Source organism: Leguminivora glycinivorella, chromosome 6 (genome assembly GCF_023078275.1).
Source record: "Leguminivora glycinivorella isolate SPB_JAAS2020 chromosome 6, LegGlyc_1.1, whole genome shotgun sequence".
In the NCBI taxonomy this organism is placed as follows: domain Eukaryota; kingdom Metazoa; phylum Arthropoda; class Insecta; order Lepidoptera; family Tortricidae; genus Leguminivora; species Leguminivora glycinivorella.
Genome location: NC_062976.1, coordinates 24,255,156 through 24,282,917, shown reverse-complemented (window position 1 = coordinate 24,282,917; position 27,762 = coordinate 24,255,156). Strand labels below are relative to the sequence as shown.

The window sequence follows — 27,762 nt, the reverse complement described above, 5'->3', positions numbered from 1 at the left end:
ACTTGGATTCGAGTTTCTTAGACTGACCTGTACCTCCAACTATAGCTCGCACTACCCTAACTAGGTCTCCTTCTTTGTACTGTGTACCCTTCTTCCTATTCCTATCAAATCTTTCTTTGTTCTTCTCTTGATTTTTCTCTATTAACTCTCTAGCCTGTACCCTAATTTCTTCTAAATCTGGTTCTACCCCATCTCTATCTATTTCCTCTATAACTTCACTCAACGCTCCCTGAGAAGTGTTGGTCGCTTTCATGCCAAAAAGTAATTCGGTCGGCGATTTTTTTGTTACCTCGTGCACCGTAGAATTAATACCAATTTGAACATCTTGAATATATTCATCCCATTTATCAGGACTCTGGCCGTGAGACATTGTGCTCAGTGCAGACAAGATGGTGCGATTATAGCGTTCCACCTGTCCATTTGCACGAGGCGTGGCCACTGAATTTAAAATATGCTTGATTCCTAGCTTTTGGGTAAACGTTTTGAACCTTTTACTTGTAAAACATGTGCCCCTGTCAGTCACTAAGCGCGTAGGTGGTTTAAAGTAGCTGAAGTAATTTTTGAAAACCTTTATGTTTTCCTTCGATTTAGTGCTACGGACAGCAGTAAGATTGACGTATTTAGTAAACGCGTCTACGATCACAAGTAAGTAAGCATTTTTGCGCTTACTTCTTACGAACGGTCCTAAATGATCGGCGTGTATTGTGTGGAATGGCACATCAATTTTTGGGATTGGATGAAGTTCTCCTTCTTTCGCACCAGCTGGAATTTTGTGGTGGGCGCATTCCAAACACGCCGACACGTACTTTTTGGTAAACCTGCGCATCTTCGGGAACCAGTAATGTGATTTTAGCCGTTGCAAGGTTTTTTCGAAGCCAAAATGGCCTACGTCATCGTGGTTGGCTTTTAATATTTGCCAACGGACGCCTCTTGGTACCACCCAACGCATCGTATTTTCGTCGATATTACGATATACTCGACCATTTTTCAATTTGTAGTCCTTATGAATATTTACAATTTCTGCAGTTGAAGGGTCTTGTAAAATGTCTTTAATGTGTTTTATTTCCGTATCACTGGACTGGACAGTCGTGATCCAGTCCTCAACGTTTACCGACAGGACGTCAATTACATGTGGTTCTTCCACCTTGTCGTTGATGGGACTACGACTGAGCGCATCAACGTGTGCCATTTTCTCGCCTGCTCGGTACTCAACTTCACAATCGTACTCTAAGAATTGTATCCACCATCGTGAGATACGAGGAACGAGATCCCTCTTCGTAAAGGTTGAGCGTAAGGCATTACAATCAGTGACGATTGTGAATTTGACCCCGAGCAGGTATACCCTAAACTTCATGAGTGAGCTTACGACCGCTAGTGTCTCCAACTCGAAGGAATGTAGCTTTTGTTCATCAATAGTCGTTTGGCGACTATAGTACGCTACAGGGCGCCAAGGTTCAGAGCCTGAACGCTGGAGCAATATACCGGCTAAACCCATTTTACTCGCGTCTGTATGGAGCTGTGTCTCAGCAGTGTGATCATACAGCGCAAGCACAGGCCTCTCGATAAGGCATCTTTTAAGGGTTTCAAATGCATTATCCTCATCGGAAGTCCATCTCCAAGGAGTTTCCTTCCTTAGAAGACTCGTCAGTGGTTTAGCTATTAAAGCAAAATCCTTGACAAATCTTCTAAAGAAGCTGGCCAAACCCAGAAACCGTCTAACGTCATGTTGGTTTGTGGGGACGGTGAACTTGGAAACAGCCTGTACTTTCTGTAAGCCAGGCTTAACACCCTCTTTACTTATCTCAAATCCCAAAAACTCAATACTCTGTTGGAAGAAGTTGCATTTTTGCTTTTTAAGAGTAAGACCGCTTTGTTGCAGCACCTTGAGAACTTCTTCCAGCCGAGTCAACCCTTCCTCAAATGAAGCGGCTGGGATCAAAATGTCGTCCATATAAATAACGACATATTTGATCTTGGCGAGGACCTTATGCATTACCCTCTGAAATACTGCGGGCGCGTTTGCCAAGCCAAACGGCATCCGAGTATATTCGTATTGTCCGTCTGGCGTGACAAACGCAGTTTTCTCTATAGACTCCTCCGCAATGGGTATCTGATGGTACCCCGACGCAAGATCTAGAGTTGTGAACACAGTCTGTCCGGACAACTGGTCCAGTAAATCCTCTATTCGGGGTAGGGGATAGTGATCCCGTTTTGTTTTATTATTGAGTGCGCGATAGTCGACACAAAGTCTCTTCTCACCCGATTTCTTGTGTACTAAAACAATCGGACTAGCGTAGGGTGATTTAGACTCTCGGACTATCCCGCACTCAATCATGTCATCTACCATATTCTGCACAAGTTGTCGCTCTGAATGTGACATTCTATATGGTCTATAGACGACCGGTTCCGAATCCTTAAGCTGGATAACCATCTCGGCTTCAGCTGTGAATCCTAAATCACGCAAACCAGTTGAAAAACAGGTCCCATATTTATCTAAGAGTTCACTCAATTTTTGCTTCACATCGGAAGGCAGATCTTCTCCACATCTAATTGCAGTTTCGTTCGGGGACTCTTTCTGTTCAGCTGTTACGGAAACACTCTGAACATGTTTCACCGCATTTAAATATCTGGCCCGCGTAACTAGTGAGTCCTTGAGAATAGTTAGAGGCTTTGCGCCTAAATTCTGTAGGAGTAGCAAACATGTCCCTAAGTTTATTTCATACTCACCGGGTAAAAGATAATATTCATTACCGACACTTCCTCTGACAGAGCCGTTTATGTAGACAATTCCACTGAATTGTTTATCCGCAATGACACGAACTGTACTCATCGAACCTTCAGTGACTATTACATCCTTATCCGCTTTTAGTAACAGTTTTGTGTCATTGTCCTCATCAACTCTCACAAATCTTAATTCAGACCATGTTTTTATAATACAAATATTTGGGCGTTCTGTATAAGAGTGTCCTAACAGTAATGAGCAATTAATGAGGTGGTCGTCAACAATATAAATGTCTACCCCCTTTTCTGTAACTCCCTGAACATCAATTGTAGCCTTGGTATGTCCTAATGGGACGTATGGTATTAGCCCTAAGCCCTTCAACACAGTGTCATTTACCGTTGTCCACTCAAGTCCTAAAGTTTCCGCGTCTGACTTACGTACAAGAGTGGTTTCGCAGCCCAAATCTATGTGGCTAGCTACTGGTTGGCCGTTGATTTCAATGACCATCTTATATTTACTATTGGTATCGTCATTTGATGAATCATACATATTACCGTCCCTCTTATTTACTTGACTTAATAGATCGTGAATATTGTTGTCATTTTTATTTACGTGGAGAACTCTCATAACACTTTTATCCTTTATATCAGGTTTAGTGGTTTTCTTGGGACAATCATTTATAGAATGACCCACCCAATGACAATACGAACACTTAACAATGGGTTTTGGGCATCTAGAACACGGGTGGCCCTTCTCTTTACAATTGAAACACACTACATTATCTGGATTTGGACGTGGTTTAGGAGAAGTTGCATCGCTACTGCTAGTTCGGTAATTTTGTTTACTGGACGTATTATTCGGAATTTTTCTATCTTTCCTCAGGTCTGTAGCATTTTCTTTAGTTTGAACTTTAACAGTTTTAAAGAATTGCAAAATCTGTTCCGTTTTCTCAAAATGCGCCGCTTGCGCGCCAACCCTAACCCCTCTATCATCTACACCATGTATAATGCAATCAATAGCTTCCCTACCGAAAATTTTGCAGCGGTTCAACAAGTTGACTTTTGAAAAATAGTACAGTTCTAGAGAATCGCCAAAACGAGCCCTTTTTGCGAGCATTTCTGTTAATAAGTCTGCATAATTCTCGGTTGCAGGAAACGATTCCGTAAGAAGCACTTTCCATTCGGGCCATGTTCGTTTCAGGGATGGTAACCCTTGGTACCATAATTTTGCATGACCAGTGAGTTTTGGCAAAGCATAGTGGATAGTTTGCCTATCGTTCCATTTATACATTTCTGCGCACTCATCCACTTTGCTTAGCCAAACGGTAATTGGTTGTTCCCTACTCAGCGGGTCAAAGTCGGGAATGACGTTGTTTAAGACAGGAAAGCTGTTATTTTGCTCATTATTTTGTTTCTTAATAACCTTTAAAAACTCTTCAAAGAGACGAGATGTTGAACCATACCTGTCCTCGCAGTCCCTTCCAGGGCTCAGTCTCCGATTTCGGAGCTCCGAGTACCTCCCGGTACTTTCATTGACCCTTAGGGGGCTCCGACTCCGATTTCGGAGCTCCATGGACCTCCTGGTCTCCATGCTGTCCCTGTCCGGAGTCCGTCTCCGAATAGCAAGGTCTGTGAACCTCCTGGTTCCCTCACCTACTCCAGGGCTCCGTCTACGGTTACGTAGCTCCGAATCTCTAAGACGTGCGCGTTCCTGAAGCTCCTGCCGTTCACGCTCGTTCCTCAGTTGACTTTCTAAAACACGTAGTCGCTGTCTCTCGAGCTCCAGCTCCTCTCGTAGCAAATTGTTACGCCGAGAACTACGACTACGACTACGTGCACGACTTCGGCTGTCCCTTCTAGTCACTGAGCCAACACTAGGGCTTCGTGGACGGCTCCGACTCCTAGCTGCTCGAACACTACCGGTACGGCTACGACGACGACTCTGCCTGGGAGTGAATAGGATTCTCTCTGACCTGATATCTTCTCGGTTACCGGCAGTCTCGTCGAGCACACGACGTGCGGCGGTAGCTGTCCCTCTCCTTTGTAGAACAGGACTGCTAGGGGTTGGTTGCCTTGGCCGGCCATTGTCATCGTCATCCTCCATAGTCTGTTTTTATCTGAAACTTGTAACAAATATATTTGTATATGTTATCATAACTTTCGTCGGCCTAAAAGGACTAGGATCTAGAACATGTACTCGATTTATCATCATTGTTAAAAAAAAATAAACTAGAAGATTCACAATTGTGATGACATGCTAAGAAATATCTAAATGTGTTCGAAATTATTTTCACCCGGACTAAAATAAAGGGAACCTTTTAGTATTTATAAGGCGAGTTCATAACATGTGATCGTTCTTTTATTATTTTATTCGTTCTTTTATGATCTTAGATTACAATAAATAGTAAACAACTAGTAACACCGTAGGTATATTGTTAGTTTAGGACTAAACTGTTATTTACTAAACTTCACAACCGCGCTGTTAACTTGCCAAAATGAATTTACAACAAGTCGTTTTTATGCTGAGGTATGTGACAGTTGCAACCTGATATGTTTACGACATTGAATATTTTATTTAAAATTGTAAAAATCGTGTAAGTAGATAGGTTTAAATCAGTGTTTTGATAGCATTTTGCTCAATACGATTAGTAAAAGCAAAATCAATGGCCAGACGCCATTTTCGTATGGACTCTTATCGTTTAGCCCTATTCATTCGTAATGTGTAGATTTTGTTTTCAAGCAATATCTGACTGGTGATTAAATAAATGTACTTATGTAATTAAATACCCTTTAGCATCTTATAACGGTAGCAGTTCTTGTCAAATGATCTCAACGAGCTAATATTTTAAGGTTCATCTGTAGTTAATCAATGGAAAACATCTAATTATAAACAATTGTCAAGCAAGGGAAGAGAAAAAAAAAAATAACCGAATTAACGGTAATTTACCTTTTCGTGGGCTTGTGTTTTTATCCCGTCTTCTGAACTAAAACACTCCTGCACTCAGACTGGTGTATGTAAACGAGATCACGTTAAATAAAACAATCTTGAATATTCACTGCTGTATTATTCACAATAAGACAACATAAGACATTCCTTTTCAATCGTCCGTCCTTTCCTAACTGTCACCCGACTGGACTCGTTCCTAACCGGCTGACCGTCCTTCTTTACCTACCCTCTAAATTCATACCATCCGCTGTCAACTTCAAAGACCATCTACCTTCACTTAAAATAATTGTTGGTTAGCCTAGTTGGAAGATAATGTTACAATTAGTTACTCATGTTAATGTTGGTTAATATTTACATTTTATTAAGAATGTAATGTATGCAGAACTTCGAGAATCATACCAAAATGCTGGAATATCGCAGTTTAATTGAATGAAAAACGCCTTTTTAACACTTACAGTATCAGTGCTTCATTATACACGGTGTTTCCGGTATCACTCAAAACCTCAGACACCCCAACTGACTTTTATTTTTTTAAACTCATCTAGAGTATTCATCTTTTAATCTGATCGTTACTTTTTTTTAGATTGAATTTTTAATTTTCTGTACAGCTCTACTTGACTTTTAGCTCTACACTCAATAAAATAATTGCTAACTACCATCATAAACCATAAGACTATTTATTTGTGTACGTTACTGCAACGACATAAGGTTTACCAATAGACAGCTAAGATGTCACTGTAAAACACTTTAAATCTTTGTCACAGTAAACTTCAAATTGGACAGGTAATCGCAATAAGCAAATAAACTCAATATTCAAAATGACAAGGTTGTAATTAGGTACGAGTTCCATTTGTTATGACTTATGATAAACATTAAGATTAAACTGACAAACAACGTCAAACTAGTAGCGGAAAAAATAATCGTCCAAGTAACCAGCCAGTATTAATACCCCTAAATACTAAAAAAAGGTAAACAACCTCTAGCAATGCGATATACATAATGTTGTATTACGAGTACAATAGAATGGGCACGTAAAAAATAACAAATAATACTAATTTAAATAAAAATATTACCCCCATCAAGATATAGCTCAATCGATTCTACTCTCGAATCTGAACAAACTGTTTTCAGGTTTTTAGTGTTAAGTGAAACACGGTGTATTGTATCTACACTCTACTGCTATCAAATTAAAAGCACGCAAATTGTTTCACTAATTTGTCAACCGAAAACACCAATGTGTCATTTATGTCCAAGACTGATGAATCAAATATTTCAGAACACCTATAAAACGTAAAAACATGGCATCGTTCCAACTCGCAAGAGAACGTGAATTTTACACCCGTTCGGTCAAGATCAAGGTTTCCCCATCTATTCACAAAACAACTGATTTCAGCTGATCTTGATCTCGAGATTCGTAAATGAAAGAAAGAAAGAGACGTTTATTTGGTGTATAAAAAAATGGAAACTTAACCTATTACATCTTAGTCTAATAACACTTTATACACCAAAATGGTTGCCACTCAGCATATGCCGATGACTAAGCTAGCCATGGCGCTGGTTTTCAGGGCAACCAAATAAATGCTTCGCCTTATTAGAGAATAATGTTATTAAGTGGTTTGTAATAGAAAGTGCAAACTAATTTGCAAGGTATAGCTCAGACTATTTTATCAAAAGATACCGAGTACGACAGTTCCATTACTCTTTCAAACTATCTGATACTATCCCTAATGCCTCCGCCACACATAAAGCGTTTTGATAGCGTAGCGTCAGCGGAGCGCAATGATAGCGGTGCGCCGGCGGAACGCTGGCTTATTTTCACGGATCCGGATTGGACTTAGTGCGAACCACTGTAAGGTGCCGTAGCAGCAGTATTAACACCATATCAATGCTCAAATGTCATCGTTGTAATGGAATAGAAACCGCCTAATGCATTTATAAAAGCACCGAGACCGAGAGTAATCGCGACTAGTGGACTGGAAAACTCCGCCCTCACACGAAGGGGCGTAACTTATTAGAACACTCTCTACTGTTAGGTCCTTGTCGCACTACAAATTATAGATCTAATCTGCTGATTACTGTTTCTAAGTAATGACTACGTTTGGACGACTTTGTTAATGTAGAGATTGTTTAGATTATTTTTCACTAGGCTGAGTTAAGTTTAAATAACAAAAAATAAAACCGCCTTCAAAAATAAGCGCGTTACAAAACACGGAGAAACTAAAAAGCCAAAAATAATAAACCTTTCAATTCAGATTTCTTATCGTATTGCAATAAGCTAAACATCCAAATTATAAACAAATCAATTATTTTTGCAGTCGGTACCAGACCTGTTCGTCGCCTTGCTATTGCCTGTTTGCCCCACCCAACCATACACAGGCTGGTACCGACTCCAAAAATAATTGATTTGTTTATAATTTGGATGTTTAGCTTATTGCAATACGATAAGAAATCTGAATTGAAAGGTTTATTATTTTTGGCTTTTTAGTTTCTCCGTGTTTTGTAACGCGCTTATTTTTGAAGGCGGTTTTATTTTTTGTTAAAAAGTTTATTTATTTGTTGATTTTTAGTGGTTCCTAGTGATATTATATGTATCAGTCCGAATACATGTACAGTAGTGAAAGAATTATCCTTAAACTCCTAACCATTGAGGAGTTGACCTTCCATCATCAGCTCAGCCACATAAAATTATTACCATCAGACGTAAATACTGGTGTACCTTTGAAAAATAGACTAAAAACATTACATGTGCCTATAACATTTGAAGAGTTCCCTCGATTTCTCCAGGATCCCATCATCAGACCCTGACTTGGTGCCAATGGGACCATCTCGGGGTTATACCGGTTCGATCAAAAAAAAATTTTGAAAATCGGTCCACGATTCTCGGAGATATCGAATATAACATACATAAAAAAAAAAAAAAAAAAAAAAAAAAAAAAAAAAACATTCAGTCGAATTGAGAACCTCCTCCTTTTTTGAAGTCGGTTAAAAAATACAGTTGTCGAAGTCTTTCATGGGTCACATCTCGTGTGCGATGTAGCAAGACAATGACACACACGAAGTTATAAATTATGCATATTCGAGTCTCTAAATCTTTACTTCTAAACGTTCAATCTGTTCTACCTACTTTACCTTATTGGAAATGAAAGCTTATTCCACCTGATATAACAATAAAGATACGATGCTCGTAACGCAATGACAAACCAAAAACTCGCCTATAATACGCCCCATTTGTCTCAGCCGTATTTGTCCCGCCTAAACAACCACAGTTTACTTTGCGGAAAAATCTTCCCCCGAGAAAGTGTCGTTTCACGCATCCTCGACAGAGATGTCGAGATTCTTGTGTAATTCTCTAGACCCAGATTCCTGGGAAGCGGGAATGTCGGCCGACACTGCGGACCTGCGAACTATGCAGACTAACTGAACTAAAAGAGCCTATGTCCTTTTTCTGTAAAATGGATACGGTTTTTTGGTGGCATCATCTGAGCTGTGTCCTGTGTCTGTATTATCGAGTACAAAGCTCGGCATATTAATTAAATGATCACCGAATATGAGTTTCCTAAGTTTGATTACATTGTCAGTCTAGTCGTTCTCGGAACAGTTACACAACAATGACACCTTCACTTTCTTCAGAGATGTAGGTAAAGCCTAACTTCAATTGAATGCAGGCAAAAAGTGCTCTATTCATTTTTTCAAGCGATCTTCATTGACGAATAACTTTCAGATTCAGTCGTAGCTTTTTTAATACGTTAACAAGATTTGTTGTGCCCAAATATGTCTTGAAGTACAAATAGCGACATAGGTTTATCAGTTCTATATTTGGTATTCCGATAAGGCCTGTATTCAGCCCGTTTGCGAGCGAGGATCGATTCAGGTTTCAATTCGAATCCCCGGCTCGTTGGGGCTTAGTCTCTTTTCCATAATGATGTTTTGATTCCACCCTCTTTGCAGTTACTCTTAAGCACAGAAACGACATAACGTGTATTCAAGAATGGAAAACAGTACATTGAGTGTTATAAATTTGTTTTGTTTATTAAATCTCTCTTTCAGGACTGTATAGCCTACCACGTTCATTGTTTTTTATTTACCAGTGAGCTATGCCATTGGAATAGTCTCCCGTTGATTATAATTAGAACTATTTCAGAAAAAGTGAAATAACTCGACTTTACCAATATTTAATATGTTACGACTTACGAGTGTTACGACTTACGCCACGAGTCCACGACTGACATCCACACCCATTGCGGTGCCCATATGGTATTCTATAATAATAATGGGTATGGAGTGTAGGAACCAGACAATGCGTCTTCGCTCTGAGATATTGATTGATGGCTATGACTAAATCGCGAACACGATTGGAATCATGCTCCGCTAGATTTATCCACAAATTAATTCGTGCCGATCTAAAACTGCGGTACGCCTTATAAATCATAATGTGTCTAGTACTTTCTTAACTGCAGTCTATTTCAATTCTGGGGTACACGTTTTTTCTATCCTCGCGTGTGAGCAAGCTAGTTAAAGTTCGAGGCAGATGTCGCTTGTCGGCCGGACGACGCCTACTATTGTTCGACTTATACGTATATTTACCTAACGTTCGAACGGCATGCCATAAGTAGCTCCCGGCGTCCGTGCCACGAATTTTAATAACGTGTAATCAAGACGCATTTTGCCGTCGTTCTCTCCTTAACGACTAGGAAAAATTAGTGACACTTTCGGCTCTGAAGCTTTTTGTATTAACGATTATCGACTATCAAAAAGTCCTTAAAACGTGTCAGAGAGTATCCTGGGAACACAAGGACAACAGATAGTTCTCCTGATGCTCACAACTTCAAAGCTAAAGTCATTAAGTTGTAAAGGTGTCAGATGTGTATACAAAGTCTTGTAGTATGCACGTGTTTGAAAGCGAGTTGACTACGACTATTCCAACTGCACTATTCCTTTTAATACTCTAGTCTAGTGCCGTAAACTTTACAACATCCTCTTAATGTTGGTCAAATGGTCACTTGGCAACGCTCGTTTCCGTCTCGCTTCCTGCCCAGACAACTTTCAGTAGCCCACAGTTTCTAATCACACATTTGACAGCCTGTATTCAAACATGACGTAATGGCTATGTAATAAAGTAATATCCGTTCTACGTGTAGTTAGGCGTATCGATCGCACGGACTTGCAGGTCAGCGACATTCCGTAACTGGCCAAATATTATTTTAGCGCAACGAATGAGCTCGTTTGTATAGACTTCAGTGTGTACCTACTTGTATGCGTGAAACTGAATAGCGCAAACGACGATGACCAAGGTCATAAAACGGAAGTTACCGGAGCAACGACTCTGCTGAATTGTAATTATTTCTCAACAGCAATTTAAGTTTCAACTCCAGCTTAATATGCGAAGCGAAAATGAACGAACCTGTGAGGTTTCCTAGGGGTATATTGCAAGTACTGGTCATCTACAAAATCTGTATTGGAGACCGAGAATTCCCGGTTCTCACCATATAATTCCAGGACCATTGCATGCCCTAAGTTTTTGTGGAAATATCAGAACAATTCAGACAATTTACACGTGCTTATCCAAACTTCCAAACATATATATTGTACAATATAGTATTGTATAGTGAATACTACGGTTACGAAATGTTTATATTAGTCGTCTGTTTCCCTTGCGCATCTCACACTTTCACCGCCATCGCCTATACTCCATCCAACTGGGTCACACGATGGATCGCGGATAATCCGAGGAATGTATACTTAGCTACTATACAGAAAACCGCTTTACAGCAACTGTACTTACTAACTTCACCACTTAGTAACGCACTGGACCTTATCTTATTGGTGGTAAGGTTTAGACGTGGTGACAAAAACTGGTCTGTGCTGTTATTCAGTGTAATGATCAGAGTGATTTTAGACCGGACATGTTACCCTTCCAGTTCTGGAATTGAAGATGTTTAATTTAGGAGCACTTTCAAGTGTTTTATTAAGACGAAAGTCTTAGCATACTTCTTTTAGTAAACAGATTTTATAAAGGAATTTTAGAATATAAGAGAAATCAAAAGTGTCAGAGAGAAAGTACTGGAAAATCGATCACCAACATCATAATACCTTGTCATATCTTATCATATGTTTTGTTTTTATCTGCCTTGACAATGAACTAAGCTGGTCAAATATTTCTCAAAATAGCATTTATCATAAACGTCTAGGATGAAGATTGCTTTGTTTAAACAACGATTTTCTTCCTTTGTTTATGCAGATTTTGCAGATAATGTCTGAACCTTGACAGTGCTCCGCTAACACGCGTAGGCTCGTAAGGTCTCAAATAATGTTCATCAAAGATTACATCGTAAATGTCGTAATACTTTTGAGGCTTATTTAGAAGGCGTGCGAGCTCTGAGCTATTTAAGTTACATTGCGGACTATTCGGATTACAGTAAGTCAGCGGAGTGATCAAATAACGCAATGTATTGAAACTCGCATGCTAGTTCTCTTACCGTGTAAATCAGTTCTGTCTATAATCAACGCATGGTGACACCAGAGTGTCTTTATAATTTCAGTCTTTTAATCGGTTCCTGCTCGTTTTTTGGATGATTTTGGTAAACAATCTTGGCTGGAACTTAGGGCTAACGACATACAATCACACACGATCTGTATAATCTTGTATAATTGCTGTAACGTATGAAATAATTGCAGTCCTGGTGGTCATAAAATTAGTTTTAGCCTTGCAGGAATCATTACAATTAGTTCTATTGAACGGTACGTCAATTTGTGGTTTTTGCAAAATAATCGTTGTCTTTGTTTGTCTTATTTAAATACGAAGCAGGTTTTAGAAGCAAAGATTTAACGTACCATACAATAATGTTAGCGTGGTTCCAAGGATTGCGTGGGATCGGTATTTATAGTTGCCATTAGGTTATGACTTCATTGGTCGCTTAGCTTCAATAGTTTTCTGACTTAAGGCTTATCTCAACAACTTCGAACAAACGTAAAAAAAAAAAAACTTGGGTTACGTCTTTAGAAACTCACAACTATATGTGTTCAAATGATCAACGAAATTCGTAGTACTGTCGGTATATTCAACCAAAGCCTATTATATTTTTTACCAGCTTAAATTTTCAGGGAAATCGCTGACTAAGCAACAGTCAGGTGTACCGAAAAATAAATTGCAATGAGTCAGGGATCTAATCATTTATAGTTTCCTGTACAGATCTAATTTGACTATGCGATTAGTTCCACCAGCCGCGAAAGCTCGTTACGTTTCGCTACGTTTTCGGAATGCCCTTGAATCTTTATGGGTTTTATGATGAATGTTATCAGTGAATTGATTTTAGAAGAACTAGTGCCTTTCTCACAGGAAAGCAACCCTAATAAGATTGACAAATGCGACGCAACGAAACGCGCACTTGTAATCAAATGATGGTTTACAAAGAACGCAACTGATCGAAAAACGGGTTTACAGTTTTCGGCGTTCGTTGGTCGAATTTTATAATAACAAGCACAGAATATTAGATACACATTAAACAGGTTTACTTGATAAACATTGCTTCTGGTCAATAAATAACTGATCGAAACTGTTTTCCAACTTCACATGTGTACGACGATTAACAAAGAGGGAAGTCTACCAGTCCTGTCTTTAATAACATCAATTGTATCTTTGTCTTATAGGTACAGCTATCAGCATCACAGTCGATGTAGACTGCAGACCCCCTCAAGATACCTCCTTAGTCGCTTCAACTGTCACCTGCAAAAATGATGTGGCCAATGATGATTGATGATGTATCTTTAACGTCGGCCAGTATTTTATTGTAATTACCATAGGCTCATATGTGCATTTCCCGTGCCTACACATTTTTAACGGGATACAGCGGAGGTGGCATAGCTAAACATTGTGTTCCCCATGCAACTTGAAACATGTTATGTCAGTTATAAACTAAACGGTATTGTGCAGTGTAGGCGGCGTCGTAAATATTCGGTGACCGGTTCGAAAATATAATGACTCTCCTAAATAATATGTCTTTAGTTGTATTGTACACAGAAATTCAAAGAAGTTTGATATCCCAGAATGTTTGGTTGGGATGTATCGAGACTAATTTAGACGCCATTTATTTAGTTAAATGACGTTTGACAAGATTGATGTCATTGAATGTTGTTTCCAGCTGAGGTACACACAGATACATTAGTTTCCTGTTTACAAATATAGGCAAGTCATTAAACAGATTCCATTGGTCTCTTTGCACCACGGTAATTCTAACTAACATATGGCTAGAATTAGCTGCTATGCCCATGTACAGTGCAGCTGATGAATTATGTATTGATGTATAACTATGTAATGACGGACGCGAAGAATTCTTTTCAGTCCGCCGCCAGTTTGACTTGTTCTTCCCGATATGGTAGTAGCCGTGATCGTGATGAATCATTTCTTGTTCCGTTGTTGCCAAACTTGTGGTGAATGCACTTTTGGTACGAATTTGTTACGTATTGTTCCTTTATTACGATTTCGTGAGGAAGACCTGTCAATATTAGTTCTTCGTGTGGAAGTTACCTTGAAATTGTGCCAGAGGAAGTGCTTTAAAGGATGCGTATTAAATTACTTGTAGAACAAATATAAGAGCAATTATACGTTGTTAATGACAAAACAGAAAAGGTAATTGCACCTGGAAGAGCAGCTGAAATGAAACCTGCGTCCAGTACAACACAGAGCAAATGTATTAAAATTCCGTTGTGCACCCGACCAGACCGCAGACTAACAACATATTTTAATTAATAATCACCCGACACGCGACGTGAAATGCTATCATTTACCGTCTCTCCATAATCTTTGAAATTGTGAAAAGTTATCTCACGATCATGTAACTTTCCGCTCATGTAAACAAGAGAATAATTTTCTTAAACTTCCAACCGGCTAAAACACAATGGTAGTGGGTGTTGCTAATAAGTCATATTGGCTAACAATGATTTGAAGCTTTAAATTGCTGTCCTGATCGATGGAATAGGAGCACAAAAATTAAGCACCCGAGTGGATATAGCATTATTCCAATCGCTAACTAAGCACCGACTGACAAAAATTTGACGCGTACGTACGCTGCGACTACGCAAGATATGTAAGTCCTGAGATACGGACATATAAACAGCGTTATTTTTTTCTGCACTTGGTATCTTGGTAAGCATTGTGAACGCTCGGACAGTAGGCTTGTGTCGTTCACGAACTATGAACTGTTAAGAATAAAATCCCATCAATGACCGAAATGAACTGAATCTTTCCGTGCTCTGTGAATCGGTCTTTACTCATTTAGTTCAGTATAGGATCGGCGAGCGCGAGCGGTTTGGATCGGGAACGAGTGTGTGACTGCGCCGACCGAGAGCGAGTTATTTAGCAGAGCAACACAAAAACGTAGGTTACTTACAACCTTTCGGCTCGGAATTGTTATTATCTGCGGACTATTCGTATCATTTCACACTATTTGGTCCCATTCATTCTGATCTTTCCGACCGTAGTGGTCGCTGGTCTGGCTGAACTAAATGAGCAAAAGTCCTAAAAGAGCGAACTAGTTCGTGGGAGCGATCGAACGAGATCGGAGCGCTCCGATCAATGAACGAAACGGCACAAGCCTATCGGACAGACTCGCGGAGGTGGCGTGGGCGCTCGACCTCAGAGCTCGCGTGGGTGCAGGTGCCAACGCACCTTTCCAGTTTCCGCGGCAGCCTGTTCAACACGCTCACAGTCCATTGAAACAAAGACGGCCAGCATAAGCTTGGTTTCCAATTACACACAGCCAGAACGAACCGTTAGGCCCAATGGTATTAGATAGAGCCTTTGCTTTGTAAAGTGCTCCGAAGCGATCCAATCGTCCGATCAACGCCGTTCTTGTTTCGCAATATTGCACTCTCGACCTCTTGCATCCCAGATTGCTTATTTGCAACTCCTGCGAACCATTCTCGGCCGTCTAATTACTAAGACAATGCAACATACATCTCCCCGCATTTGTCAGCGGTAGCACTTTGCCTTATGCGTCTGCGTTGAATGGGAACTAATAAGGGCCGGTTATCTGATATCTCGGCTAGACTTGCTCTTTGTTGGTCGGTGTGAGGATGCTTTTGCTTTGTTTGTGGGCTATTATTGTTAATTTATGAAGTCAAAGAGTGCTATCACTTATAATAAAAATGTGATATTATCTTTTCTCGCTGGTGTTGAAAACTCACTCGCCTTATTTGTGCAGACATGGTTTACATCTCGTTTTTGTAGCTAAACTAATAAGGTGTTTTTACTCGTAATAGTAAGTGTAAACACACCTATCTAACAAGCCAGCGATGCTAAAATGTTTATATAACATATCATAAGCACGGTTAAACTTGTCTGTTTGGTTTATCCGCATTGCCTTTGTATCAAGATTTACGGCTATACATATAGTGCAGAACTCAGCATTACCTATAACATTGGCACGACCTTTTAAGGGCTGCTAGCGCCAGTTATTTATACCTTATACCATTTGATTGATTGACTTGTAGATACACAGGAAGTGTTCCTTCCGCTTGTAATCGTGGTCGTGAGTCTTTTACTGAAAGGTCAATGTGAGGAAGACCAGCTAATACGTTTTAGGTGAGTAGATAGTCATTGGCCATCAGTAATTCTCGGATTTGTGGGTTGGTAATAGTTCGCTCAGACATAGTAACGAGAAAAGTTTCGCTCCTTGCAGACCTGCAAGTTGAAGACAAATTATAACCGCAAAACGTGAGAGAAGCGTCGAAAGATGAGCATGTAGGCGGTCTTTTACGAACTGACCTTTAAGATTATTGAAGCATTTTTTATTTACCAAAGTTATGCATTGCGAGTGTACTGTATGGGATTGACAAGCATGTTACTTGTTATCAGCATTATGTGTAGTTGCGTTGCTATCATTCACTTATTCTCATAATCCAGCAGGCTAATTTACATCATGCTAATGACGTTTTTAGCTATCGACACGGATGGCCGGCAGACTATAGTAATGAAGACCTCAGGAGAGAGTGAAGCGTTCGGCGATGCTAATTGCTGCAATTAACCAGTACCAATTCAGTGTAGAGACTGTAGAGAGTGGCCTGCCTGCTCTACTTGCCGTATATTATATGCATGAAAGTAACTTACGGGCGAAACCATGATTTAATATAAAATAAAATGCAAATGACGCAGTTTATGTTTTAAAAAACTAGGAATGCAGAAGCGTCTGACGTTTTTAATTTGAAGAATGCATATCGTATGCAATTATGCGTATTTTTTCCAATGCACTGACCGCACAGTTATGCCATTGAAGAGTACGTTAGCAGAAGTACGCGGCATTTTTTATAACACAAAGTTCCTTTTCATTAAAAAACATCCTCGGTGGAAAATATTCCTCCTGTAACAAAGAGAATCTTTTGAAGAAAGTGACATTACAACAGAATCACTAGAAGATGTCGTTATTGCACGCGACATGCTGCTTTATTATGTTTATTCCGTCAGTATTGTTTCAATTATTGCAACTAAACATGTTATGGATATCAGAATCGTAATGTTTTGCCCATTGCTTATGATCTTATGATATTCAAAGCTCCAGTCTTATACGACTACAATAGACAATCCGTGAGATCAATCAATAATTGATCAGCAATCATGCGGTTCAGAACTGCAGTTTCAACTTTCCACGGTTATAGTCGTAGCTTCTTATATTCATAGGCTTTGCCTTGGTTAGATCCGTTTCGGTAGCGGACTGAACTTATAATTCGAAAACGCCGACCTATCAGATCCAACTTCCTTTACGAAAAGAGCGTACTCCTCTGTTTTAGTGAGTTCCATGAGCGACGGTAATAATTTCCCATCAGGTGATGAATCTACTAGATAGCCTCCTATATATTGAAAAAGTGGAAATTTAGCCATTTTGGACAGCTACTGTTAAATATGACTTGAAGAAACTCAAACCAAAAATGCGCCATCTCCGATTTAAAAGTGTTTTCAAGACACTTTCCACAATATGTTCAAACTCAAACTCAAAAAACAAGCTCAAACATTACAAGCTCTTATGATTAGTTCGTTACATATATATATTATGATCTTAATCTAACCTTATTATCAGATTATCAGAGCTATTGTTGTAATTATTGTTCATAATAATATTGAGTCTAGAATATACGGTTTCATATAAAAATAATCGTTAAACAAAAATATATAATTATATGTAATATATAAAAATACATGTCTAGAATATTTCTAGGAAAAATCCAATGTCAAAAAAAAATACAATATTAATTTCATCAACAATAATAAAAACATAAAAAAGAAATGAACCATTTCGAAGAGATTTCGAATAAAAATTAATCGTCATAGTTTACAGCGATCCATGAAACTCAATGCCCTTTGGCGATGGCGACTGATCGAACGCGAATGGCTCGGGAGTGAATTCGGGAGTTTCTCCGTGGCGTCGCCAGAAAAGGCGGTTTATCCATCGGGCAGGTGTGAGATCGTCCTGGTTCCTGTGCTAGGACTACAGAAAAATACTACCAAAAGATGGATGTGCCGTACCATCTCCGGTCTGAAAGTGTCACGTCTAAAGATCTGAACCAATCTTCACATGTTAGTCATAGTTTACAGCGCTCCTTAAAATCAAAGGGCACTTTGATGGCGATGGCGTCTGATCGGGAGCGAATAGCTTCCTATTCGGGAGTGTCTCCGGCCTATTTTTAAACCGCGGTATGCATCGGCACGCGCCCGACCTTTCGGCGTTATGACGGCCCTGGCTCTTCCCAATCAAAACAAACTGCTGCTTTGTCATATTAAGTTTTAACAAATTGTCTATCTTCATAGTTCGCTACTTAATGAAAATAATTAAAGTGTTGACATGCAAAATGCATTAAGCGAGGATTTAAATGAATTCGTTTATATCCACATGAATTAAGCTCAGCTTCAAATCTAGACATTTCGCATATCTGTTAGCCAGTACATGACTATGAGCTCCCCAAAGAAAATTTACACTTCGTCCACATGTACAGTGATCCTTTTCCCTTGTGTAGTAAAGCAGACGTTATTGATATTGTTGTTTTCCACAGTCTATCTTGTCTCTGTTTACAAATCGGCTTTACGGGTGTTATGGATTGGCCTTTATTAGGAATTTAGGACCGAGGGAACGTCGTGGGGATTTTTCGTGCTGATCAACTCCGTTTTATCTTGCGGTTTTGTCACTTTGCTTTACTTGGTCTTGGGATTTTTTAAACGTTTGTTGTAAAATTAAAACCTAGGTAAACTCAACCACTATTATAACAGTGTACAATAGTATACTGTAATACTGAAACAGTCACACGAAATAATATGTTCCTTAAGAAAGTCTGCAAAAAAATTTGACAATGTCTTATTTGTAGAGCATGTCACATATTTTTGCAGTTTTCAAAGAGTAACGTACATACATATAAGGTCCTAATTTATTAGATGCAGATATTTTTACAGCTGATAGTACTCGGTCTCTGGAGTATATTAAACCGTGAAACATTATAGCTTTTACGATGTTTTTTTGGAAAAAACGGAAAAACAAATTTGCTACGTAAAAACACCCTGTTTATGTGATTATCAAATGAAAACTCATTGAACAGATTCTAGTACCTCTTTTACGTACCACTTAACTGTAACTGGCCACTTTAATGCCATGTGCAGTTTTCCCGCCGAACCTTTACGACATTTACAACAAACAATTGTTGACATGACAGACAGTGTTATTGTGACATGTGATAATGCACATGATGATTTTTTTAGACGAAATTATAATAAATTTTTTTGTTAGGAAAATGAAATCAAAAAAGTTACATGAAAGGATTTCTTAATTTATATTTAAAAGTAATTATTTTAATGTAAAGTATCATGTGTTAAAATATCTGCAACTAATAAATTAGGACCTTATATATTGCAGGTTTATCATGATCTTGGTATACGTTGTAGCTTTTGCCGCGTTTCTTGAGCGTACTTATATTTTACTAGATTTTGCCTTCGACTTCGCTCGCGTTAGAAAGAGACAAAATGTAGCCTATGTCACTCTCCATCACTTCAACTATCTCCACTTAAAAAATCACGTCAATTCGTCGCTCCGTTTTGTCATGAAAGACGGACGGATGTATGTATTACCTACCTAATTAAATTCTGATACATGGTGCATTTTTAGTCGTTTGCTGCCAAGGCCTTTACGAAATTTTAAAGTGAGATAATGTATCTTAGATCCGCCTCGTTATTGCTAAAAGCAATACAAATATTTATGTTATAAATTATTCCTTATTAATTTTGTTGATTGGTCTCATTAAATTCAATTTATCTCATACTTATACAAAATATCGTTAGGTCAATTTACTAATGACCATTATCTTTTACTCCCCACACACTAGTCACACTACACTACATAAGCTGATACCAAATACTCACTTAATCTCACTTATTTTCCGATTTAGCACAGACTACCGTAACTCAGTGACCTTTTTGCCGTCTACACCACTCCACAGTAAACATGCCAAGCTTGAGAGCTTGGATCGCATGATCACTAGATGAAAGTAACGAGTTTAACACTTGAACAGGTTGGTGTAAATTACCAGTTTTATTGGTTAGTAATTAAAACCCACGGTTGTGTAGGATGATTTAATGAACCTTGGCATTGATAGAAGGTAAACTGAACTTAGCTTCTGTTAAGGAAATTGAATAAACATTAAAGTATATGAGCTGCATACATTAGAAACACCAATTCCGCACTAAGTAACTATGTCAGGTTATGAACGAAGCAGAACGCGAAGATTAACCTAAGCTCGCAAAATATACCTGTCTTTTTTTAACTGTATTAATTAGAGAGGGAAATAAGTATTGCCATCTTCCAGGCGAGATGCAACAGCACCGCTTTTTTGCTTAAGATTAACAACTACAACTTTAATGTTTGTCATTTAATCTCCTTGTTTTCTTCCAGTTTGATAAATGAGATGATTCAGATGATACTCGTACGTTAGTAGTACAGTGGGACAATAGTTGTTGTGATAACTGTTAACTAACATCCAGTTCCAATGGCAGGGTGCCAAGTGTGCTAGATCAGAGGAAGGCTTAAAGCCAGTCGGCGACATTTCGCCACAAGGTCTCTTCAACAGGGAGTCTGATTTATTAAACCAATGCGCTTCACTATGGAAAGTGAATAAGTATTAGGCGTCATCAATATATTACGTCACAGTGTAAGGAGGGGGGGGGGGTCATACTAAATGTGACAATCCCTGTTAAAGGGATACAAAAAAGCGTGACATAGGGGGGAGGGGTCCAAAAACCTGAAATTTGGTGTGACGTAATATGTGGATGATCCCTTATTATTATTAGGAGCCTGTTATGTCCCACTGCTGGGCAAAGGCCTCCCCCCTCTTTTTCCAATCTTTCCGATCTCTGGCATATATGATTGATTAGAGAAAAGTGTACATCCAAGATTAAAGTCGTAAAAGTAATTTGTGACGATAGGAATGTATTTAGACTTCGCAGAACAATTCGTCTAATCTGCATGTTTAAAAACTGCCAAATTTCTGCTCGAGTGACTTACTAAGTTTTCTAGTATCTTCCGCCTGACATAAATCTGCTGTAGTAGTGCATGCACCAATCTACTAAATATCAACAAACTTCTACTTTCACACAGAAGTAGTAAATGTCGTTTCGTTTCCAACAGATTCAATTGAGCGTTTAATTTAATCCAGCCCACCAATAAATACGCATTCCTGAGAAACATTCTTGCTAAATGCACTTTATGCTGATGAGGTAATGACTATGCATTACGCTACCCGGTGACCTTACAGCGATCGCTCGTTAATGGTTTGTTTACGTTGCTCTATTAGCACTAGCTACCGTACTCTTAAGATAATGTTGCATTCGTTCGATAAACTGCCTCATTCACGCAACAAGTAATACAGGTCAATACTGGTCAAAAAATATTTGGAGCTTACCTGCAAATGCAACTCGTGACCACCTGCAAGAACTAAATTGGTAGATTAAATACACTTAGTACGGCCATCATGAACAGTATAAAACACATTGTTCATACGTGGTAAATATCTTTCATTCGTGTTTTAGATGAAAGTGTTGTGTAAGTACTTATACACCGTGTTTCCGGTATCACTCAAAACCTCAGACACCCCAACTGATTTTTATTTTTTTAAACGTATCTACAATGTTCATTTTTTAATCTGATGATTATTATTTTTTTAAATTGAATTTTTAATTTTCTGTGCAGCTCTACTCGGCTTTTAACTCTACACTCAATAAAATAATTGCTAGCTACCATCATAAACCTTCAAACTGTTTAATTGTGTATGTTACTGCAACGACATAAGGTTTACCAATAGACAGCTATGTCACTGTAAAGCACTTTAACCTGTGTCACAGTAAACTTCAAATTGGACAGGTGACGCAGTAAGCAAATTTAAACCTAACATTCAAAATGACAAGGTTGTAATTAGGTACGAGTTCAATTTGTTATGACTTATGATAAACTTTGAAATTAAACTGACGCACAACGTCTATCTCGTAGCGGAAAAAATAATCGTCCAAGTAACCAGCCAGTATTAATACCCTTAAATACTGAAAAAGGTATACAACCTCTAACAATATGATATGCACAATGTTGTATTACGAATTTGTAGAATGGGCACGTAAACAATAACTAATAATACAAATTAAAACAAAAAATATTACCCCCATCAAGATATAGCTCAATCGATTCTACTCTCGATTCTGAACAAACAGTTTTCAGGTTTTTAGTGTTAAGTGAAACACGGTGTATTTTACAAATCAATGCTTTCATACACGTAAATCCTAAATTTTTGTGGAAAAAGCAGCATAAATGTCAGTTAGTTGCATCTAAAAAGCACATCTTAACTGCTCCGCTTAGCTTTATTAGAGACAGTTTTCAGCTGCCACGCGTATCTTTTAAAAATCCTAAAAATTAAAAAATCCTAAGTATCCTAACACACACTGTTAAGATACTTAGGATTTTTTTAATTTTTAGGATTTTTAAAAGATACGCGTGGCAGCTGAAAACTGTTAGGATACTTAGGATTTTTTTAATTTTTAGGATTTTTAAAAGATACGCGTGGCAGCTGAAAACTGTCTCTAATAAAGCTAAGCGGAGCAGTTAAGATGTGCTTTTTAGATGCAACTAACTGACATTTATGCTGCTTTTTCCACAAATATGCAAATACGTTACACAACAGCATACTTATTTCCCTAATGCTACTTCATCAATAGACAAGCCAAATCGGTAATTAATAAATTGATATAGATTGCGATACAAGTGGGTCCTATCCGCAAATGAGCACAAGGCCCGGTCAGTTGCCGTTTAATGCGTTCACAATAAGCGGACGTTGCCATAACGTTGACAATTATCGTGCTACGACAGTTTGAATGGTTCAGTGTGACAGTAATGCCCATAAAGTAGACGCAAGACCATCCATGGACTGTGTAGATTCGTTCAAGAACTGGATCCTCGACTGCTTGCCGATATCAAGACACCCTGAAGTTCTTATAGAAAAAGTGAGCGCAATGGAGCCGATCCTTTCTTATCTCATATTTTTGCAACACCGCCAATATTTCGCTCCATGTAGAAAGAATCCATATTCTCCAGGGCCTCTAGGTGTAGAAAGATCCTTCTATATGGATGGCCTCATTTGAAGTTATATACCTATTTTTTTCCTGTTTTTGCAGTAATTTTCATTGTTTTGTACATATTTATTGTCTTCACTATGTGGTTTCACTGAAGTTGTAAAAGTATTAACTAATGTAATATTATTTTGTTACAGTCGAAGCAGCGCGCATCGATCAAATGGCTGCTCTCGAAGGCGTTCAACAACAGGGTCCCGGATAACCTGCAGGAGCCCTTTTACAGGGACCATGAGGTAAACATCTTAAACATATTTAAAGCTATATCTTATTGGGACATTACGGCGGCGCAACTAGTCATTGGTCAGCTGGTCACCAACGAAATGTATGGAGGGGTTAGGTCTCTCCACATCTATCGATGCGAAATAAGGAAGAAAAACTTTATGTAGACGCAATGACAGCGAAAAATTCACACTGTGGCGTGTGCATTCAGGCAGACACGTCCCAATGAGAGATGGCTCTAAGACAGAAAATATTTGAGCTGCAGATATTCCTCAAGATGCTTTAGACAGATTGCTTGCATGTAGATACAACTGTACAGTGTAGGTACAAAATGAGTTACCTATTTTGCTATTTCAAGAAATTACAAGTTCCTTAAGGGTATTTACCACATCATAGACCGCCTAAGGGCAGGACCTTCCACCCACACGCCTCGGCAATCTCAGCACTTCTTGTCTATCAAGTTGTACCGTTGCCTTACATTATAGGCTGGTTGAACACCAAACCTGTATTTAATGTTTCTGCGAAATATCAGTCTTTCTTCTACATCAGGATGCTACAAGATGAAATGATCTGTTCCTTTTACAACCCTAAAAGGAACAAATGATGCGTAACTTGTGTGTTGTAAGTTTAAATGTTAAAATGCATATAACTCAAACATAGGGTAGGTACCTTTTTGCGAAAGAAAGCTTGATTCTTAAGCTTGTCTACTATCAAAAATTCATTAGTCATAAGGTGTAAAAGTGTGTTAAAATTTTGTGTCGAAGTACCTACTTTTAACAGGTTAACGTACAAGTTCGCATTATGCATAATAGTGTAGTGTACGAAACTTGTTAGCTTATTTAGATAAAGACTTATCTAAATAAAACAATTTGAATTTATTACACTCAGCGCTAAGCATACATTAAACGTTAATTTGAAACGTATGCTCTTATCCCTAATTACATCATCACAGCCCTCTTTCCAAACATGCGGTCGTGGACCGAAGACAGTTAAAGTTTCACTGAATCACGGTACAGATACTCCAGCTTAGATAACAGGTCGTTGACCCCCAACAAAAGTCGTCAATGCCTTCGCTTCTCACGTTTGCTTTTCACTGCTATTGTTTAGCCTTATTTATTTGCGTAAGGAGAACCGCGGCTCGATTTGATACGGCCACTTTGTTTAGAGTTATTTGACAATTGATTGTTCTTGTTTTAAATAAGTTATATAGAAATAAACTACAGGCCTATCGTAAAAATTCAAGTTCGTCTATTGCGGTGATTTTTCTCTTTTATTCCAACAAAGACGTCATTAGAGAGACAGATAAATGCTTCGATTTTCGCCGGTCTTTTCTGTCCTGTCTTATTACTTTGACTGACCTAAATGAAGCCCTTAGACTTTTTCAATCAATTTTCATTTCATTGTTTATCATTAAAACAGTAATTGCTACCTGGCCTTTCATTAACGCAATAAATAATTTATTTCAGTTCTTGTACGAATGAAATGACTTCGTACTGCGTAGCTGGGTTAGTTTCGCAACGTAAGGTATACACCGTGTCCATGCTCACAGTGTCCATGATGCTGAGCAAGATCCACTAGGTTTCCCGAAATGTCCCAGGTAGTTTGTATGAAACCTTCCTTTTTTGTTACCTAAATATCTATACATCGGTAACAAAAAAAGGAAAGTTTTATACAAACTACCTGGGAGATTTTGGGAAACCTAGTGGATCTTGCTCAGCATCATGGACTCTCTATCAGCCTACCAATTTTTATCAAAATCCGAGACGTGATCCAAATGTACAAACTTTTCGGGAATTGCTGATGAACCAAGACGCGTCTTCGTGAATTACATGATGTATACGTATCTTTGGCCCCCAAAAGCTACCTAATCTATTTCTCACTGCTCCCGCCGTTCCTCGTTATTTATTTACGTTACAAGACTATCAGGTTAAGTAACAAGTTTCCTTATCTCGACCACTTCGTTTGTTCAACTGTGTTATAAAGTGATTTCTGTAGATAAAAAGATTACTGGGAAATATTTACTAGTCGCAAACAGATGGGATTCTTGAAATGCTTTGATAACTGACAAGTTTGTGTTGTGGTTTAGAGTTGTTTTCTACGTTCTAGGACTTTGGCTTATGTTTATTGTTCTACAATTTCGTGTTTTGATGTCAAAGGTTACAAAGTTAAGGTGCTTCGCAGTTGCTCAAAGGTTAGCTTGAAGACATCAATGTGCTTGTTTTGTTTTTATTTTGATTCCATCTGTGTTTATGTATGAAGTGTTTAAATCTGCATTGCTTGATTCACAAGTTTTTCTTGCAACCAGCTTTTTTACAAATTGTTTATAAATATGCATCCGTTAACTGTTTCCAAGTGGCCGTCTTATCTTTATGCACGGTCAATTCTGAGACCTATTATTACATTACCGGTCTCTGCAAACAAAAGACAGGTGGTTGATATACAAAAGCAGCTTCGTAGACCGGAAAAGGAACAGATTTTAGGGTACGTTCTGCAGTATTCAACTAGTCTCACTCGTACACAACGATTTCGTTCCAAATGCCGACCTTGTGTACGGTTATTTTTGCCAAGAAAGTAAGGTAAAGCATGATATTGATCGTAACATCATGGAGTTGGTAGCGAGCGGCACGCGAGCCTCAGTATGGATGTGCATGCTCACTGGCTGGGAGTGCCTTGCTAAATGGGCCATTCCGATGATTAGTGGACCTTTCGTGTGTGTTAACCAAATTATAGACGTGAGAGCTTTCGAATTATCTACATGGTGTGTTCCTTTCCTTTTCAATGAACGTTAATAAGTTAGCAGGCTTAGTCCGTGTTAGTGGCATCCGAAACTCCTGACGACAAACTTTTCTCATGTTTGTTTTGCGAATTAGGACGAGTTTAGAATACTAAGAAGTCTCATTATCTCTCGCCGGATGTCCATTAACAATTGTTATTGCGAACGGGTTCAAGGGAGGTTCGGAAATATCTGCGAGGGTTGAATTCCCTGGAAGAGCCAAAGGATTCGCAGACAGACAATTCGATGTAACAGACGCTAATGTTTAGAGCTAATTTCTCAGTTCCAGACAAGTTATTTCGGATTCAAGTATTCCGTTTGCGGGGCTGCAACAGTTTCATGAAACTTATACTTTGACGAAATAATAACGGTTTACACTATACAGGGTTTTGGTAGATCTTATCTACCCTAATGCGAATTCCCACCTCACTTGGACGGGCGAAGTCCGTTTGGGCGTGAAATACGGTGCAAATTAATAAAATGTAGGGCGCTTACGTGCGGTAACATTTATCGGATTTTTCTACATAGGTCTGCGCATGAAACTTGAACCCTTGCAAAAGGTCGTGAGACGCTTCGACCTAGCGGGGTTAATACACTAGTGTTGCTATTGTTGAAGAGACATTGTAAATCTTAAAAGCAATTGAACGATTTACTGCACACAAACGATTACAATCAAGTAAATTGCTAATCACTGCCTTACACAGCCCGACAAAGCAACAGTAAACGGCTCGGCTCTCGAACAAACATCGATTTATTGTAATCCGCCACCCACACTTGTCTCCCGCCGACGACTTCATATTTACTCAAACATAAATATGAACTGAACGTGTCCCTTTGAAATTCTAACCTGCAGTTCTGCTTTAACAACGTCCCGAACCGTTTTTCACGATGGAAATAACCTCTAACGAATGCAAGTTTGTTGAGACTAAACCAATTCAACTTTGCTCCAACAATTTTGAATATTGAAATCTTACGCTTATCGTTACAAGGGTGCTTTTATGATGTTCCGTTTAGGATAAAGAGCAATGTTATCCGTGTTCCGTAAAAATAGTCAGCCATTTCCGCCATCGGGAAACTGGTGATCTTTTGTTCTTTTCACCGTTGACCGGTGACTCAGCTGTTTTTGTCGCATTCGAAAATATGTTTTCTGAATTATTTTTAGCTCGTAACGGATTCCTAGTATTATATGTAATTATTTTGTTACCTGGGAAGCCGATTTTTGAATCTCACGGCGTTCGAATTCAGAAAATTGTCACTGAAAATAGTAGGCAATTTCGGTGACAATTTTCTGAAATCGAACGCCGTGAGATTCAAAAATCGGCCCCCTGTCCGGTCAAATCATGGTATCAATTTGTGAGTCAACTAAGCAAATGGCTACTTGTTCTATCACATCTTACAATGAGTCAACTTTTGCAACGATACTTACTTTGTTTCGGTCCTTATTATGACTCATCTGCCGCT

At 38.8% G+C, this 27,762-nt stretch overlaps 1 protein-coding gene across 17 annotated transcripts in view; it reads left to right on the top strand.

Moving 5' to 3' along the window:
• LOC125226772 (patronin) overlaps positions 1 to 27,762 on the top strand; it is a 110,112-nt gene that overhangs the window by 13,068 nt on the left and 69,282 nt on the right. For all 17 annotated transcript variants that reach the window (XM_048130846.1, XM_048130844.1, XM_048130851.1 and 14 more), the window contains exon 2: positions 23,447 to 23,542. In XM_048130846.1, coding sequence (XP_047986803.1) covers positions 23,447 to 23,542 — 96 coding nt within the window. The remainder of the gene's footprint in view (positions 1 to 23,446; positions 23,543 to 27,762) is intronic.